Consider the following 15,850-nt stretch of genomic DNA (forward strand, 5'->3'; position numbering starts at 1 on the left):
TGATGAATTAAGGTCACTAATTAGTAAGGAACTTCCCACACCTGGTTATCGCGGGCTTAATTGAAAGGATAAATTTAAAACCTGCAGAAACCAGGCTCTCCATGGAATGAGTTTGACACCACTGCTCAACAGCATATGTTTTGTTTTCAGAAAAAACGCTATTTTTGGTCACGTTCCCATTCTCTGATTTTACATGCATCAACTAATGGTCCAGTGCCACACCAGGCACCAGATTGCAATAAAACATGTGGTTAGCTAATATGTAAAATACCTATCCAGGCGTTCTAAGATCGAGCATGTGTCAGCAACACCTGGGCAGAGGAACGTGCCCATTGACAACAAGCAAATTACATAATAAACTTTGAACTTCGATCACACTTCTGGGTTCTGTGTGTAATACTTCAATTGTGTCACCGGGTGGGGCTAAAATCATTGTCAATATGACCATTTTAACCTACACCAGTGTGGCTGCCAATTACATTTTCTAAATGAAACATTGACAACAATGAGAGCAATACAATATTTAATGAGGGCAGAAAGTGTAAGGAGTACATTAGCACAGTGAAACAATCACTCAAAGCTAAATAAAGACAATGTCCGAGTACATAGTTCCATCCATTTCCCTTCTTTTTATAAAAGATAGCCTACTATAAAAGTTAAATTCTGTTTTAGGAGAACAGTGCTCTGAGACAAAGACATTCACCCACTTTTCAAATTACTACCCAGTCCCCTTCCTACTCAATTTGTCCTTTTTCTGAAGTTTTCACCACAGGTCAGATGTGACATTCAAGTAAAACGAACAAATAAAACAGCTTCGTTGTCCTTGATGCTCAGATAGAAGATTGATTCTCCTCATGGGGATGAGACATTGACTCATATTACCCAAATAAGCCTGTAAGGACAGGGGAAGCAATGACCTGGCCCCTTAACCGTCTCACTTTGCTAGTCGTCTTCTATACAGATCAAGAGAGAATTAGGCCTACCAATACCTCAGATCAAAATGAGTGGTTGAATAAAATCAGCTGAGCAGACACAAAACACATCATTTACACGTCTAAAACAAGTAGACAATGCCTCAGCTTGACCAATAAGTAAGAGTTAGTGAGGCCTGTTGGCACAGGCACAATGTCTCTCCACGGTATTTCTCTACCAACTGATACAGGACTGTGTCCATCTCTTCCTTTGTGTGGAGATACAGGATAGACATTCTAGCGCCGACGGAAGGCGCGGGAGATTCTCCATGCGTTGGGCTCTTCGTAGCGGTTGTAGAGGGGCTCGAGGCGCTGCTGCTTCTTCTGTTTGCTGAGGCGTGTGGGGTCGGAAACTTTGAAGAAGGCCGGTGAGAACTCTACCAGCCAGCGTGGGTCAATGGTGGTCACTTCCCTCATGTACTCTTTCGTGGTCAGCACCAGCTCGTGGTACACCACCCTATGGGGCAAGAGGATAAGGATGTCCAAGATGTCTCAGTAACAGTTGACATTCAATGTAAAACTAGTGACTAATCCTTTAGTCCCCATGGTTATCAGAAAAGAGTGTTGACTCACCACTCAGGCTGGCGGTTGAACAGGGCACTGGAGGGGTGGATGTACACCACCTGTTGGTCAATGAGGGTACGGTAGCCTTCCTGGGGATCCTTTTTGGCTGCGTTCCGGAAGAAACCACTGCAGATGGCCTTCTGTACACGCACTGTGGCCTTTCCACAAGTCACCACGTCCAGTTTGTGTCTGAAAACAGGTCAAAAAGTGTTTTGGGTTTGTGTGAGAAGATGTCCTGTGAGGTGTCTTTGTCAGACGTACAATTAACTCCATTGTCGAATGGATAGCGGGTACTACCTGTCCATGATGCCCAACATCTGTTTACGGATGTCCTGGGCTCTGCGCAAGGAGCGGGCCTGGATGAAGTTCTCGTAGCACCAAGGGTTGGAGAACTTGTTGTTCTTCCAGGAGTTATACACTGCCAGCAGGGTAAGGTGGTCTCCTTCGGCCTGGTGGAACTTTGCCTTCTTCTGGTCAGCCAGGGCCTGCTTGTCCTGAGACAGAGAATAAAAAGGACTGTTAGTCACCAAATGGTAAACAAAGGTACACCGTAGAACTGCCTCAGTGAGTTCTCCACCCATAATGGTAAACCTCAACACAACAGTAACCTGTGCTGCAAAGAAAACAACATCTAATCAGGATTCCCAGAGGAGCGATAGAACCCTATTTCAGTGTTTATGAGTCCCGTGATTTGCTGTACCTTGGGCCTGTAGAAGACGTTCTGCACAGACAGCATGGAGACGATGGTGAGCATCTCCTCACTGCAGCCCAGGTGGACGGACATGATCAGCATCTTACACAGCATGGGCTCCAGAGGGAACTCTGCCATCTGACAGAGCGAGATGGGAAGGATTCATTAGTTGGTCGTGATTCCTCACTGTCACGTTTCTTAACAATCGTCTCCTTTTTTTGGGCTCTAAACTCCACCTTACCCTGCGTCCAAGGCGAGTGAGCAACCCTTCATCGTCCAGAGACCCCAGAGTGTAGAGCTGCTCCATGGCCGTGATCAGCGTCTCCATGGGTGGCGCGTCCATGAAGTCAAACGACAGCAGGTCATTGATGCCCATAGCCTGAAGAAAGTAAGGAGAGAGGGAGGTGAGAGGGTGACACCGGATGAGTAGGTCTGCGCAGACAAGTATATATAATCACAGTGAAGATTGCCACTTTTGTTACTGTGTGCATACCTTGAGAGACAGCACCGTGCTGGCCAAGTTAGTTCTCTGGATCTCAGGCACGTTGGTGGTGAGCATCTCGTCTCTGTAGGCTCTCTCTGTGTACAGCCTGTAGGTCTTCCCTGGACCAGTTCTTCCAGCTCTTCCAGCCCGCTGCTTGGCTTGGGCCTAACAGAGAAGATACATTGAACAGAGAGGTTACATTGAAGCCCTTAGTATACTAAATCCTAATTGCAAGGTACGCAAAGGGATTTAGACAGGCAGAGGGGTTACAATGTGGGAAACATTTAGAATATGAATTGAGTGATTAACCAGCCTACCTGTGAGATGGGGGTCACCACCAGCTGGTCAATACCAGTCTTGGAGTTGTACACCTTTTGCTTCACAAAGCCTGGGTCCACCACATAGTAGATACCGTCGATTGTCAGAGATGTCTCAGCAATGTTAGTGGCAATGACGACCTTTCTGCTGCCGGGGGGAGCAGGGTCAAAGATACGGGTCTGCATCTCGCTGGGCAGGGCGGAGTAGACCGGTAGGATGATGAGTTCAGGCACTTCAGGTCCCAGTGACTTCATCCGTTCATACAAGATCTCACAAGCGGTGTCGATCTCCTCCTGGCCCGTCAGAAACACCAGGACATCACCTGCAAAGAAGAAGCGAGAGAGGACAAAGTGAAGGTTGATATCTGTTGACAATCAAGGTAGAATCTCAACCTGACATTTTAGAGCAATGGATTTTCATTTAGGTCAACGACTTTGAATTACAGTTTGACTATAGACTAGATATAAAACATGTTAAAACCATACCCGGGGGCTCAGTCAGGTGGATCTGCATGACGGTGATGAGACTGGCATCCAGGTAGTCTGTCTCCGGCTCTTTGGTGTAGAGCACCTCCACTGGGTAGGTACGCCCTGGGATGGTGAAGATGGGCGCTTCGTAGAAGTACTGAGAGAACTTGACGGCATCAAGTGTGGCCGAAGTCACAATGAGTTTCATGTCCGTGCGTTTCTGCACCGTCTGAAAGAGAGAGAGGAGAAGGGTGTTTGTGTCTCCTTGACATTGTAGAGATGTTTAGAGCCTCAAGTCAAGGCGAAACGAGGCCCTGGTATACCTTCTTGAGCAGACCGAAGAGTACGTCGGTATGGATGGTCCTCTCGTGGGCCTCATCCAACATGATAATGGCGTACTGGCCAAGGTCCGGATCTATCAGACACTCCCTCAGCAACATACCATCCGTCATGTACTTAATCACTGTCTCAGGGCTGGTGCAGTCCTCAAAACGAATGGTGTATCCAACCTGGAGTGGATGAACGAAGATAGAAATCACTAAAATCAGCATTGTTCTGCGATCAGATGTGTTAGACATCGCCTCATGGTCACATGTGTTAAGATATATGCAGTGTAGAGCGATCACTCACCTCCTGGCCCAGACAGCAACCGTACTCTTCAGAGACTCTCTTGGCCACGGACATGGCTGCCACACGACGGGGCTGAGTGCAGCCGATCTTCCCCCGAGTGGTGTACCCTGCCTCAGCCAGGTACTGGGTGATCTGGGTGGTTTTCCCAGAGCCAGTCTCGCCAATAACAATCAGGATCTGGTTATCGTGGACAGCCTGTAATAGTGGAGTACAGCTGTGAGCAAAATCAGATGGCAGGAAATGATTAAAAACAGTTGATGTTGACATAAAAATAACCAGCAAGGTAACAGAAGCTAACTGTTGCACAAACCTGTATGAGCTGCTCTTTCAGCTTGTAGATAGGCAGGCTCTCTCTCTGCTCCAGGATGGACATCGCTGTCTTCTTGCCATAAGAGGCCTTGTTGCCCCCAAAGGCATGTTTCTTCCACTCCGGGATGTCAGTTGGCATCATGCCGATGCCTCTCATGTTGGCTGCAATCTGTCTCCCATCAACTGTGTAAGAGGTTGTGTGTTTAATAGAAATTAATTGGCATGATATTTAAAGTAACTGTCCAGTGAAAATATTAACTTTTAAAAGTAAAATTCTGTTAACTCATACCCACATAAATGTTGTTAACTCCTCCTACACAAAACTCCCACATCAAACAGACCGCTTCAAAATTGCTTGCCATTTCCTTAGAGTATATCATACTCCTTAGGAGGATGAGCTGGCCAATCAGTGGTCTAGAGGAGGATGAGCTAGCCAATCAGCAGTCTACTCGATTGAATATTTCTAATGACCAGTATACACCCACACCATTCCAACACAGGAAAGCTGCTTTTTAACATACTGGGAAGGAAAACTATTTCACTCATATTGTAAGTAATTCCAGGTCATATTTCATAGAAATCTGGAAACACTGGACATTCACTTTAACATCCATCCCTTCAGATGACCAGTCTAGGGCCCTGGCAGGTACCCTCCACCCTGGGTCATTTAGGACACAGCACACTACAGCAGGCCACTCTATCCGGCCTGTTAGGATGCTAAAGGAAAGCAGATAACCATCTCCAGCCCTGCTAACCCTGAGGGCTACTGCTGCTACACTGGAGGAAGCCTGACGTAGGCGGTCGTGGCTCAGACCGGGCTGGGTTTTGGATTACTGTATGCTTCCACACTGACTTACCGTCAGGCAGGGGGTCTACCCAGTGTTTGTTCAGGCCCATGGGGATGGAGTCCATCTCGGCCTCTCGCTGACACTGCTTCACTTCCCTCCTCTCCTTAGCCAAAGCACTCTGCATCATGGCTGCCTGGGACAGCGAGCCGTCTGGATTCTGACAAAGGGAAACAGAGCGGGCTGCATTGGTTCACACTACTAAAAAAGGAAGAAAACAGTCAAACAAAATTGCCTTGAAAGTAGGATGGTCAAGGCCACACGGGAACATACCTTGACAATCTTGACAGGGCTCATGTCCATACTCTGTTTAGTGTGTCCTCTCAGGAACGGAGGCTCCTCCTCCACCAGCTCAATCTCCAGGTCCTCGTCTGAAAGAAAGACACAAAGCTATTCAGAACCCAACGCACTGATGTGAATCTCAGCCGACACCGGTTTTCTATACACAATAACAAAAGACATGTTTTACCTTCTTCGTCATCTACTTTGGGGAGGATACCGGTCTCCTCATCAAAGTCAGGGAACTCCTCTTTAGAAAGAACATTAGCAGCAATCATCTGAGGGCAGATAATTTTAAAAAAAGAGCATGATTAGATCAAAATGACATTAAAACAACAGGCACGATGTCTTGATAAGCTACGCGTGTACACATACCTGTTTGATCTCCCACTTCTCGGGGTCCGATATCTTGGTCAGCCTCTTGCGCTCCAGTGTGTCGTCCTCCAACTCAGGGGCGTGGCCCAAGTTGAGGTTGGTTGGGCGGTCGGGGTTCCTCATGATTTTCTCCTCCTCACCATCAGGGCCCTGGTTCCTCCTCCGGTTGGGGTTCAGGTCCTCCCCTGTTTCCTGGTCTACATCCTGGAAACCAAGAGGGGAACAAGTGTTTCAATAATTCAGAAAGGTCTTTCATAGTCCTTTCCAAAAGTTTCAAATTCCTTTTTTTTTTTTGCCATCATGATTATCAGAGCTTGTTGAGAGACCACATTTGCTCCATATAGTATATCACACCCAAAGGACCGTAGGCCTTGACTTCATTCCCGCCTCACCTTCATACTGAGACTGGTCTTGGAGCCAGTGAAGGACAGCACCTTGATCTTGACCCTTTGACCTTTCTGGACCACATCAGCCACATTGGCAACGCGTCCCTCTCTGCGCAGCTCGGAGATGTGGACTAAGCCCTCCCAGCGTTTCCTACAATGCAAAACAAATAAGGCTTTCAACACTGGCCACTCAAAAGCAAACCAAGTTCAAACACAAACTAGATCCATTACTATTGAACTAATGACCTTCGACATAGCATTAACCCAACTGATTTACTGACCTCAGCCCTTCCAGTTGCACGAAGCAGCCAAACTGCATGATGCTGGTGATTTTGCCATTGAAGATGTCCCCTACAGTAGGCTCCTCTGGTGGAGGACGGTCCACGTGTTTGTCCTTCCACCGGTCCGAGCCTTCCTTTGTGTCCCTGTCTCGGTCTCTGTGGGGGCTGGGGGTACGGCTGCGCTCATTCCAGCGAGACGCACGTTTCTTACCACGGTCGCGGTCCCGCTCACGGTCTCTCTCTCTCTGACGGTCCCGGTCCCTAGAGCGAGACCTAGAGCGTGAGCGGGACCGAGAACGGTGACGCCGCCTCCTGTCCCGGTCTCGGCTCCGACTTCTGCTGTGCCTCCTCTTTTTGTCCGACCTGAGAAATACAAAACAGGTCACATAACCTATGTAACAACTGAGAAAAACGTTGCACTTGAAACCAATAAGAATTTTACTGGTGAAAGCCCTTTACCTGCTCTTGCTCTTTGAGTCTGATCTGCTCACACTGGGCATGAACATCTCCAACTCCTTCATGGCAGCGTCGGCGATCTTCACATCGTCTTCATCCAATATGGCCTTGGGGGAGGGGGTCCGAAACGGTAGGCCAAATGTCAGCAGATCAAAGTCAACCACAAAGTAAAGCCTATAATATACATTTCACCTGCAAATTAACCAGGTTATAACAACAACAAAATGTACCTTGGGAGCAGGATCGTCTGGCCTGCATAATGCAGGAAACAATTCCTTCAGCTTGTCCTTGTCACTCTTCTGCTTGACCACAGGTTCAAAGGCTAAAATCACAGAGTAAAGGGTCAGCAACTCAGCATATCATCAAGCCCACAACATTGTAACAATAGCACATGCACTGAGTGTACAACACATTAAGGACACCTGCCCTTTCCATGACATAGACTGATCAGGTGAAAGCTATGATCCCTTACTGATGTCACTTGTTAAATCCACTTCAATCAGTGTAGATGAAGGGGAGGAGAGGTTAAAGAAAGATTTTTAAGCCGTGAGACAATTGAGACATGGATTGTGTATGTGTGCAGTTCAGAGGGTGAATGGGCAAGACAAAATATTCAAGTGTATTTGAACAGGGTATGGTAGTAGGTGTGAGATGTACCAGTTTGTGTCAACTGCAACGCTGCTGGGTTTTTCACAAACAACAGTTTCCCGTGTGTATTAAGAATGGTCCATCACCCAAAGGTCATCCAGCCACTATGACAACTCTGGGAAGCATTGGAGTCAACATGGGCCAGCATCCCTGTGGAATGCTTGACACCTTGAAGACTCCACGCCCTGACTAATTGAGGCTGTTCTGAGGGCGAGGTGTAACTCAATATTAGGAAGGTGCTCTTAATGTTTTGTACACCGAGTACACATAGCCCAGCCCATACCTTCAAAAATGTGCGCTAAGTGAAAAGCACACATCACATCAGAGGATACAGGTGGAATACAGATCACATACCTTTGCTTGAAGATGCCTTTGGTGGAGGCCGCATCGTTTGAATAAGTCTGAGCAAATTGCCGACGAGTGAATCCTGAAAGATGGAAAATAAATGTTACGTCTACATATCAGTTCCATAAACATCCATTTAGGTCAGGGGTCTCCAACAGGTCGATCGCAAGCTACCAGTAGCTCACAGCCCAACTATGAGTGGCTCGCCAAACAATTCTGAAAGTAGAAGCAATTTTCACGTATTCCACCGCACAACTGTCATAAACAAATCTCACAAGTATCAGACCCCGTAAGCTCCCAGCAACTATCTAATCAACGCAACGTTGACATTATCCCAACCCTGGTTAGCCACTACTGGCTTAAAAAGCCAAATCTAACACAATATCTACCAATTAATATCCAGCAATATTGCCCGCGTCTGTCTGTGTGGTGCATGTGTTTGTCTATCACTCTGTGTGTAGCCAGTTGATGTGGGTTGACAGAAATAAACTGTTAACTGCAAAGTCGGCTTACCTGGCAGATGTACACTACAGTTCAAAAGTTTTCGGGTCACTTAGAAATGTCCTTGTTTTTGAAAGAAAAGCACGTTTTCTGTCCATTAAAATAACATCAAATTGTTCAGAAATACAGTGTAGACATTGTTAAAGTTGTAAATGACTATTGTAGCTGGATATTTTTTTATGGAATATCTACATAGGCATACAGAGGCCCATTATCGCAACCATCACCCCTGTGTTCCAATGGCAAAATGGTTTTCTAATGATCAATTAGCCTAACAACGTGCCATTGGAACACAGGAGTGATGTTTGCTGATAATGGGCCGCTGTACGCCTATTTAGATATTCCATTAAAAATCAGCTGTTTCCAGCTACAATAGTCATTTATAACATTAACAATGTCTACACTGAATTTCTGATCAATTTGATGTTATTTCAAATGGACACCATTTTTTTTGTGCTTTTCTTTCAAAAACAAGGACATTTCTAAGGGATCCCAAACTTTTGAACGGTAGTGTATATAATTTGTATAGCAGAAGTATATCATGAGTAAGCATATTGTTTTATATATATTTCTTGTTATTTGCAAACTTTGCCATGAAATGAGCAGCAGCTGTACAGAACCATCACTAGACCGGCACAGATGGCACATTCCTTACTTGCTAGATGCGCAATTAAAGGGCCAGATGCTCAATTAAAGTGGAATTACACACAATAATCAGACCTAAAACAATATTTAAGCATTGACATGGACTCAGAACATTCAATTTTCTTGATTCTCAATTGTACTTTTCAGATGTAAAAAAAAATATATATGTAACAGATTTTATAGACCCCCCCCTCCTCCTCCTAGAGTTGATAACAGTGCACTACTTTCTCTTTTACACTAAGGATCAGGGGAGAGAAGAACGTGTCGATTTGAAAGCTGGAGAAACTTACTGTGAATTCTGCTCCATTTTTCAGCAGAAGTGATTTGAAGCCATCAAATGTTGGTTGCTTTTCAGCAAGGCTGATGACAAACTCAGCTGTAAAACAGCAAAGAAAATAACCACATTAACCACGTTAACTAGTCCTAAACATTTCGAGTGTAGCTTTGATTTGCTCGCTAAAATGGCTACTATAGCATGTCAGCTAGCGGCAGCGAGAAAGTTCGCATCGTTGTTAGTAACGTTATTAGCTGACTAAACTCAACTACACGGTTTACTAGTTAGTTACCTAACTTAGCTACGCTAATGAAATCATTAGCCAGTTTAATAGCTAGCTGGTTTACCCGAGAAGATGATCTCGAGTTGCTGCTAGCTAACGCGTCGCTAGCTGTTAGCCATTGTATTGCCAACTAACAAATATTATATTGAAAGTTCACTTTCAGTTTTACATACCTAGATCTTTATCACTTATCCCCAAATGGTTGTCGAGTTCTGTGCACACTTTGGATACCAACGAGAGGTATTCCAGTTGTTCTAGCTCGTTATCGCCGATGTGTGACATTATCCAAGAGACTGTTTTGTGTTCAGAAGAAAACAGCAGCATTCATTTTTTTTTTGGTAAGTGTCTCGTCAGCGACACTAAAAAAGTACTTCCGGGTAACTGAAGTTTGTAAACGTGTCAAATAAGAGTCCCCACGTAATAGTATAGCAGTGTCAATAACCTGTATTTATTCATGAAATATGAAAAATACTTCTCTGAACATGAACAATTATTCATATTTGCTCATTTTTAAGTGACATTTGATTTAAATGTGTTTTAAAACATGTCCCATGGTCAAATAAATGCCTCCAATGCAAATAACTGTGCATGAAATATAATAATATATTATATTCCCTACAAAACTTTTGCATAGCCACCTAGAATAGTTTTTGCTCTATTAGGCAACATGTTTTCCATGATTTGGTGGAGTAAAAAGCCAGCAAAACTCCATTCAATGACCCATGAAATGACACCATATATGGATTCTACTGACCCTACTGAGTATTCTACAATACTTTTCCTGCGGCACCTATAATCGTTTTTAAAATTATTATAAGCCCATATGTAATGCATATACAATGATTTGCATTGTACCACATTGTCCAGGCACCCCACTGTAAGCTGTTAGACCACAGTAAAAGTCCTGCAACACTTCCTATGACATAACTTTTTGTTCAAACTCTTGTATTCTAGGGACTTTAGAGAGTAGACTGGACCCTGGTTTTATGGACAAAAAATATATTGTTTTTCCTGTACAGTGCAAGTTGTTTGTGCAATACAACCAAAATACAATTCTCTTTAGTTTAAATTTTCCCCCCATGTAGTTATAATTTCTTTAACATAATTTTAACATTATGCTCTGTGCAAAGCTGCAAAAAAATATTGATATTGTATCACATGCATAGCGTTTTACCGTGGACTTTTATTTTGAAGGCAAAATCTGATAACCAGTCTTAGTGTGGATAGCTGGTGCTGCTGCCATGCCGCTATTACTTTTTTTGATGATGGAGAATGACACCATTTCCGATTCTGCCGGAAATTACTATGTGTGGTGTAGTTCTTCAATTTTGTCGCCTGGTGGTGCTAAAACCATTCCCGAGCTGGACGCTCGTGGAGCATTTAAGCCCTGAACAGCGCCTGACAGGTGACAGTGTCTCCAAGGCTGCGTGCCGCCCTCAAGACCAGAACCAATCGAATGAAGGGACGACGAGCCATGTTCAAACATATCCAGAAAGCTGAAGCATAGAGTAAAACATGTAATGTAGCCAGCATCTTTCAAAATTAAGTCAACTTTATACTGATATTACACTGATTGTTTGTTAGCTAGAAGCTCACTTGGCTAGCTAGTCTTGTGAGCTAGCAGTTAGCTAGGTAGTCGTGTTAGTTAGCTACTGTAGCTAGCTAGTTATTTTTTGCTGGTTGTGAGCTTGCATAACTGATATGTGCATAATTATAATGGGCACTTCCTGTTTTATGGGTAATATTTACATGTACAGAACTCCATTCCTGGCAGGCTGATTAGATTAGCTTTCAGCCTCAGAGCTTGAGCAGCTCAATAGCAGCTTTAGAGGCTGATGAAGTCACAATGCTGCCTTGTAGGCTGTTTCATGGGAAAAGCTCCTTGCAGGCATATTAGCCGTTAAAAGTACCTTATAGGCTGATGCCTATGATCCAGTGGGTAAGCTCTATTCCTGCCAGGCTGATCAGATGCAATAGCAGCCTCAGTGACTCATAAATTAGGATGCTGCCTTGTTGGCTGTTTCATGAGCACATTTTTTTTTTATCATTCTGAATGGGGTCAACACTGCTACATGACCTTAATTGTAGTCATTCTTCAAATCGGTGATAGGATGTACTACTTCAAATCAAATTTTATTTGTCACATACACATGGTTAGCAGATGTTATTGCGAGTGTAACGAAATGCAGGTGCTTCTAGTTCCAACAGTGCAGCAATATCAACAAGTAATCTAACAATTCCACAACAACTACCTAATACACACAAATCTAAGTAAAGGGATGGAATAAGATCTGCGCTAAACAAAGAATCAAGATGTTTATCTGTCTCTCTGTGACCGCCAATAACATCACAACGAAGTTGACTACAAATACAAAGTTGCCAATGTCTTTTCAATTGTTAAGCAAGCGAAGGACAAATTAAACGTTAAATGAATGCTTAAAATGGAAACAGAGAGAACTGCATTAAAATATAAATAGCCTACAGTATAGGCCGCACGTACAGTAGGCCTATATAATTAAATATTACTGAACTCAATTTCATGTTCATTCAATTGAGTTCTATTTTGATAATTGTAGGCTACTGTCTGTTGTTGTTTTTTTGCCTCAATACATTTCATGATGTGTAACAACAAGTGTACAATGATGTGCCAAATCTTGATTTAGTGCATTGTTATAGGGTAAGCATTAGAATTAGCCGCCTCAGTATTTGTTTCTAGGAGCTGATCTGTCATCAGTAATGTGGAATAATTCTAATGTTAAAGTCAGATTTGTATGGAGAAAGCTGATCTGAGAACAGAGTTGCCTTAGTATTGACACATGCCTCAACAACGCACTTAGCAAACTTTCTCTCTGCGTGGTGTTTTGAGAAACGTATGTATTTCATTGGCTGTTGTAGGAAAGATGCATCATTAAAACACTCTTAAGCCTAAGTGCCATTGCTATCGGGAAACCGGGCCTTGAGCAGTTTATTTTTAAGTGAACATTCCTGGCAACGGTTTTTGACGATTATTTTTTATTTAAACTAAATACAGACAAGACAACCCTAAAAAATCTGAACACCTCTCTTTCTAGAAGCATGAAATAAATCTGTACTAGAACCCTACAGTGCATTCGGAATGTATTCTGACCACATGACTTTTTCCACATTTTATTAGATTACAGCCTTATTCTAAACTGGATTAAATATAAATCTACACACAATACCCCATAATGACGAAGTGAAAACTGTTTTTTTTTTTTTTAAATACAGAAATACCTTATTTACATAAGTATTCAGACCCTTTGCTATGAGACTCGAAATTGAGCTCAGGTGCATCCTGTTTACATTGATCATCCTTGAGGTGTTTCAACAACTTGATTGGAGTCAACCTGTGGCAAATTCAATTGATTGGACATGATTTGGAAAGGCACACAACTGTCTATATAATGTCCCACAGTTGACAGTTCATGTCAGAGCAAAAACCAAGCCATGAGATTGAAGGAATTGCCTGTAGAGCTCCAAGACAGGATTGTGTCGAGCTACAGATCTGGGGAAGGGTACCAAAAAATGTCTGCAGCATTGAATGTCCCCAAGAACACAGTGGCCTCCATCATTCTTAAATGGAAGAAGTTTGGAACCACCAAGACTCTTCCTAGAGCTGGCCGCCCAGTCAAACTGAGCAATTGGGGGAGAAGGGCCTTGGTCAGTGAGGTGACCAAGAACCTGATAGTTACTCTGACAGAGCTACAGAGTTCCTCTGTGGAGATGAGAGAACCTTCCAGAAGGACAACCAACTCTACAGCACTCCACCAATCAGGCCTTTATGGTAGATTGGACAGACTGAACCACTCAGTAAAAGGCACATGACAGCCTTTTACCGAAAATAGCTGGGCAGCAACGCTCCCTATCCAACCTGACAGAGCTTGAGAGGATCTGCTGAGAAGAATGGGAGAATCTCCCCAGGTGTGCCAAGCTTGTAGCGCCATACCCAAGAAGACTCGAAGCTGTAATCGCTGCCAAAGATGCTTCAACAAAGTATTGAGTAAAGGGTCTGAATAAACATGATATTTCAGTTTTTTTCCCAAATACATTTGCACACACTTCTGAAAAGCTGTTTTTGCTTTGTCATTAAGGGGTACTGTGTGTAGATTGAGGGGGGGAAATGATTTAATCCGTTTTAGAATAAGGCTGTAACGTAACAAAATGTGGAGAAAGTCAAGGGGTCTGAATACTTTCTGAATTCACCATGTCATTTTAAGACACAAAAACCTTTTATGTTATACTTTTGTTCTATTATATTAACAGTGAAATATAAAAAATAAGTGTCTTATGATTTTAAAAAATGTTGTGAAATGAATTCCAAACTAACCGAACGTAGTTCACATCTTAATCATATCTAATAACTCGTTCTTCCCATTCACAATTAGACATCAGATTTCCTCATCAACATCCTCCCTTAATCAACAATTGACTAGACTAGACTGGTTCACGTAAAATAAATGCTTTTAAGAAATGAAAACAAAATCTCCATATGCATGAGCTGTAGGTAGACTGGACTCCTGTAGGACTCCTTTAGAATTCTGGAACCCCAGGCTCAGGGCAGTAGAGGATCTCTAGCTTTGGGTATGGAGTGACTGAAGGGACAAAATGCACAGTAACACCCAGGAAGAGAGAAATGGGACACACAGATCATATACAGCAAAACCTAAATAATACTATATTGTCTTCTTTTCAAGAAAGACACAATATGCAAGAGTTTACTATGCATGCAAATCGGTCCATTCTAATCTCAATAAAGGCCATATAGGCAACTAAGACAAGAGGTTGAGTAGAGACAAACACAACAGCATAGAACAGAGCAGTGAGACATACAATGAATGGGGAGAGAGAAGGGAAATAGATACCATAATCTGGTAAGGGACAGATCGAAATTTACTGGGGGGAGGTGCCGGTCAAACTAAAGGTATCATTTAAAAAAATGCGCCCCCCTCCCCAAAGTTACAAATATTTTCACATGACCCTCCCCTTGTACTGTAAAATCAATTAAACCCCCCCCCCCCCCCCCCCCCTCATATAATTAACTCTAAATAATGTTTACGACCACAAATAACAATAAATGTAGCGACTCTGTGTTTATAAATATGGATATCGACTTTGCAACTTCAGCATGCTTTTGTGGCACAGTTGATGGGCCAGAAGGATGATGTAAAACTGCTAATTTACTGCAATTCTACACATTTTGTCATAGAGGAACGAGCTCACCTTAAATGCAGAAGAATACTCTGAGATCTCAGGTAAGCCTCATCAGTTGCACTGTCCTTTTAGAGATCAATAGACTGTCATGGAACTGAAAGTAGGAGTCTCGTAATTTACTACCTAGCATATTTAAACAGGGCTTGTTTATAGCCATAGCAGTGTTGGATGACACAGGGAATCACCGCGCCATGGCAAAATGAGTAGAATTGCATGAATTGAGTTATAAAATTGCAAAATCTTCTCTCCGGCCCATGACAAAATATGTAGGATTGCAGGAAATTTACTTTAGAAAGTCATTTAAAAATATATTTTCTGTCAAAAGGGGGGCCGCTATTACGAGGGGGGATACATTTTTGGGTGGCCCTCACACACATCAAAGTTGCCCATCCCATAGCTACATCACCATGGTTTAGAAGAGGGTGAGTAAAGAGAGAAACGTAAAGGGAGGTGGAGTGTGAGCAGTAGCTACATAGTGTGTGTAAAATAACACATGCGCAGAACGTGATCCGGATTCTAAGCTTTGAGAAAGAGGTTTCTGTAAGGGTGGGGCAGAGGGCGAAAACTCCATATTCGTAGCCAGGGCCTAGAGTTTACACCATAGAGAATGATAGAGGCCTCTAGTGGCCAAACAGCAGTATTATCATGGGCAGCGCGATTGTAGGCTTCCACCATTTTAGTGTAGTCAACAGGGTGGGACTTCCAACTTCATTGGCTGACGCCTCCTGGTGACTCTGTTGGAGTCCTGTCCAACCGGGTCATCAGGAGGGATCAGCCAATCATGAAGAAGAAAATTGACTACTTCAAAATGGAGATTTCCTCAATGGCGCTGCCCATGCTGTCACAGACGCTATAATGGCACATAT

General features: G+C 43.4%; 1 protein-coding gene across 1 annotated transcript; it reads right to left on the reverse strand.

Moving 5' to 3' along the window:
* Positions 1 to 506: 506 nt before the first annotated feature.
* Positions 507 to 10,118, reverse strand: LOC110491480 (ATP-dependent RNA helicase DHX8). Its single transcript, XM_021564962.2, has 22 exons — positions 9,926 to 10,118; positions 9,486 to 9,571; positions 8,059 to 8,131; positions 7,287 to 7,378; positions 7,060 to 7,163; positions 6,601 to 6,963; positions 6,326 to 6,470; positions 5,934 to 6,137; positions 5,749 to 5,836; positions 5,553 to 5,650; positions 5,292 to 5,439; positions 4,436 to 4,617; positions 4,126 to 4,320; positions 3,819 to 4,004; positions 3,514 to 3,724; positions 3,028 to 3,350; positions 2,720 to 2,875; positions 2,468 to 2,605; positions 2,236 to 2,364; positions 1,833 to 2,029; positions 1,545 to 1,724; positions 507 to 1,428 (listed from the first exon to the last, which is right to left on the reverse strand). The coding sequence occupies exons 1-22, from the start codon at positions 10,074 to 10,076 to the stop codon at positions 1,209 to 1,211; spliced, it is 3,669 nt and encodes a 1,222-aa protein (XP_021420637.1). The 5' UTR covers positions 10,077 to 10,118; the 3' UTR covers positions 507 to 1,208.
* Between the last annotated feature and the right edge of the window lie 5,732 nt (positions 10,119 to 15,850).

This window comes from Oncorhynchus mykiss, chromosome 16, assembly GCF_013265735.2.
Source record: "Oncorhynchus mykiss isolate Arlee chromosome 16, USDA_OmykA_1.1, whole genome shotgun sequence".
Classification (NCBI taxonomy): Eukaryota; Metazoa; Chordata; class Actinopteri; order Salmoniformes; family Salmonidae; genus Oncorhynchus; species Oncorhynchus mykiss.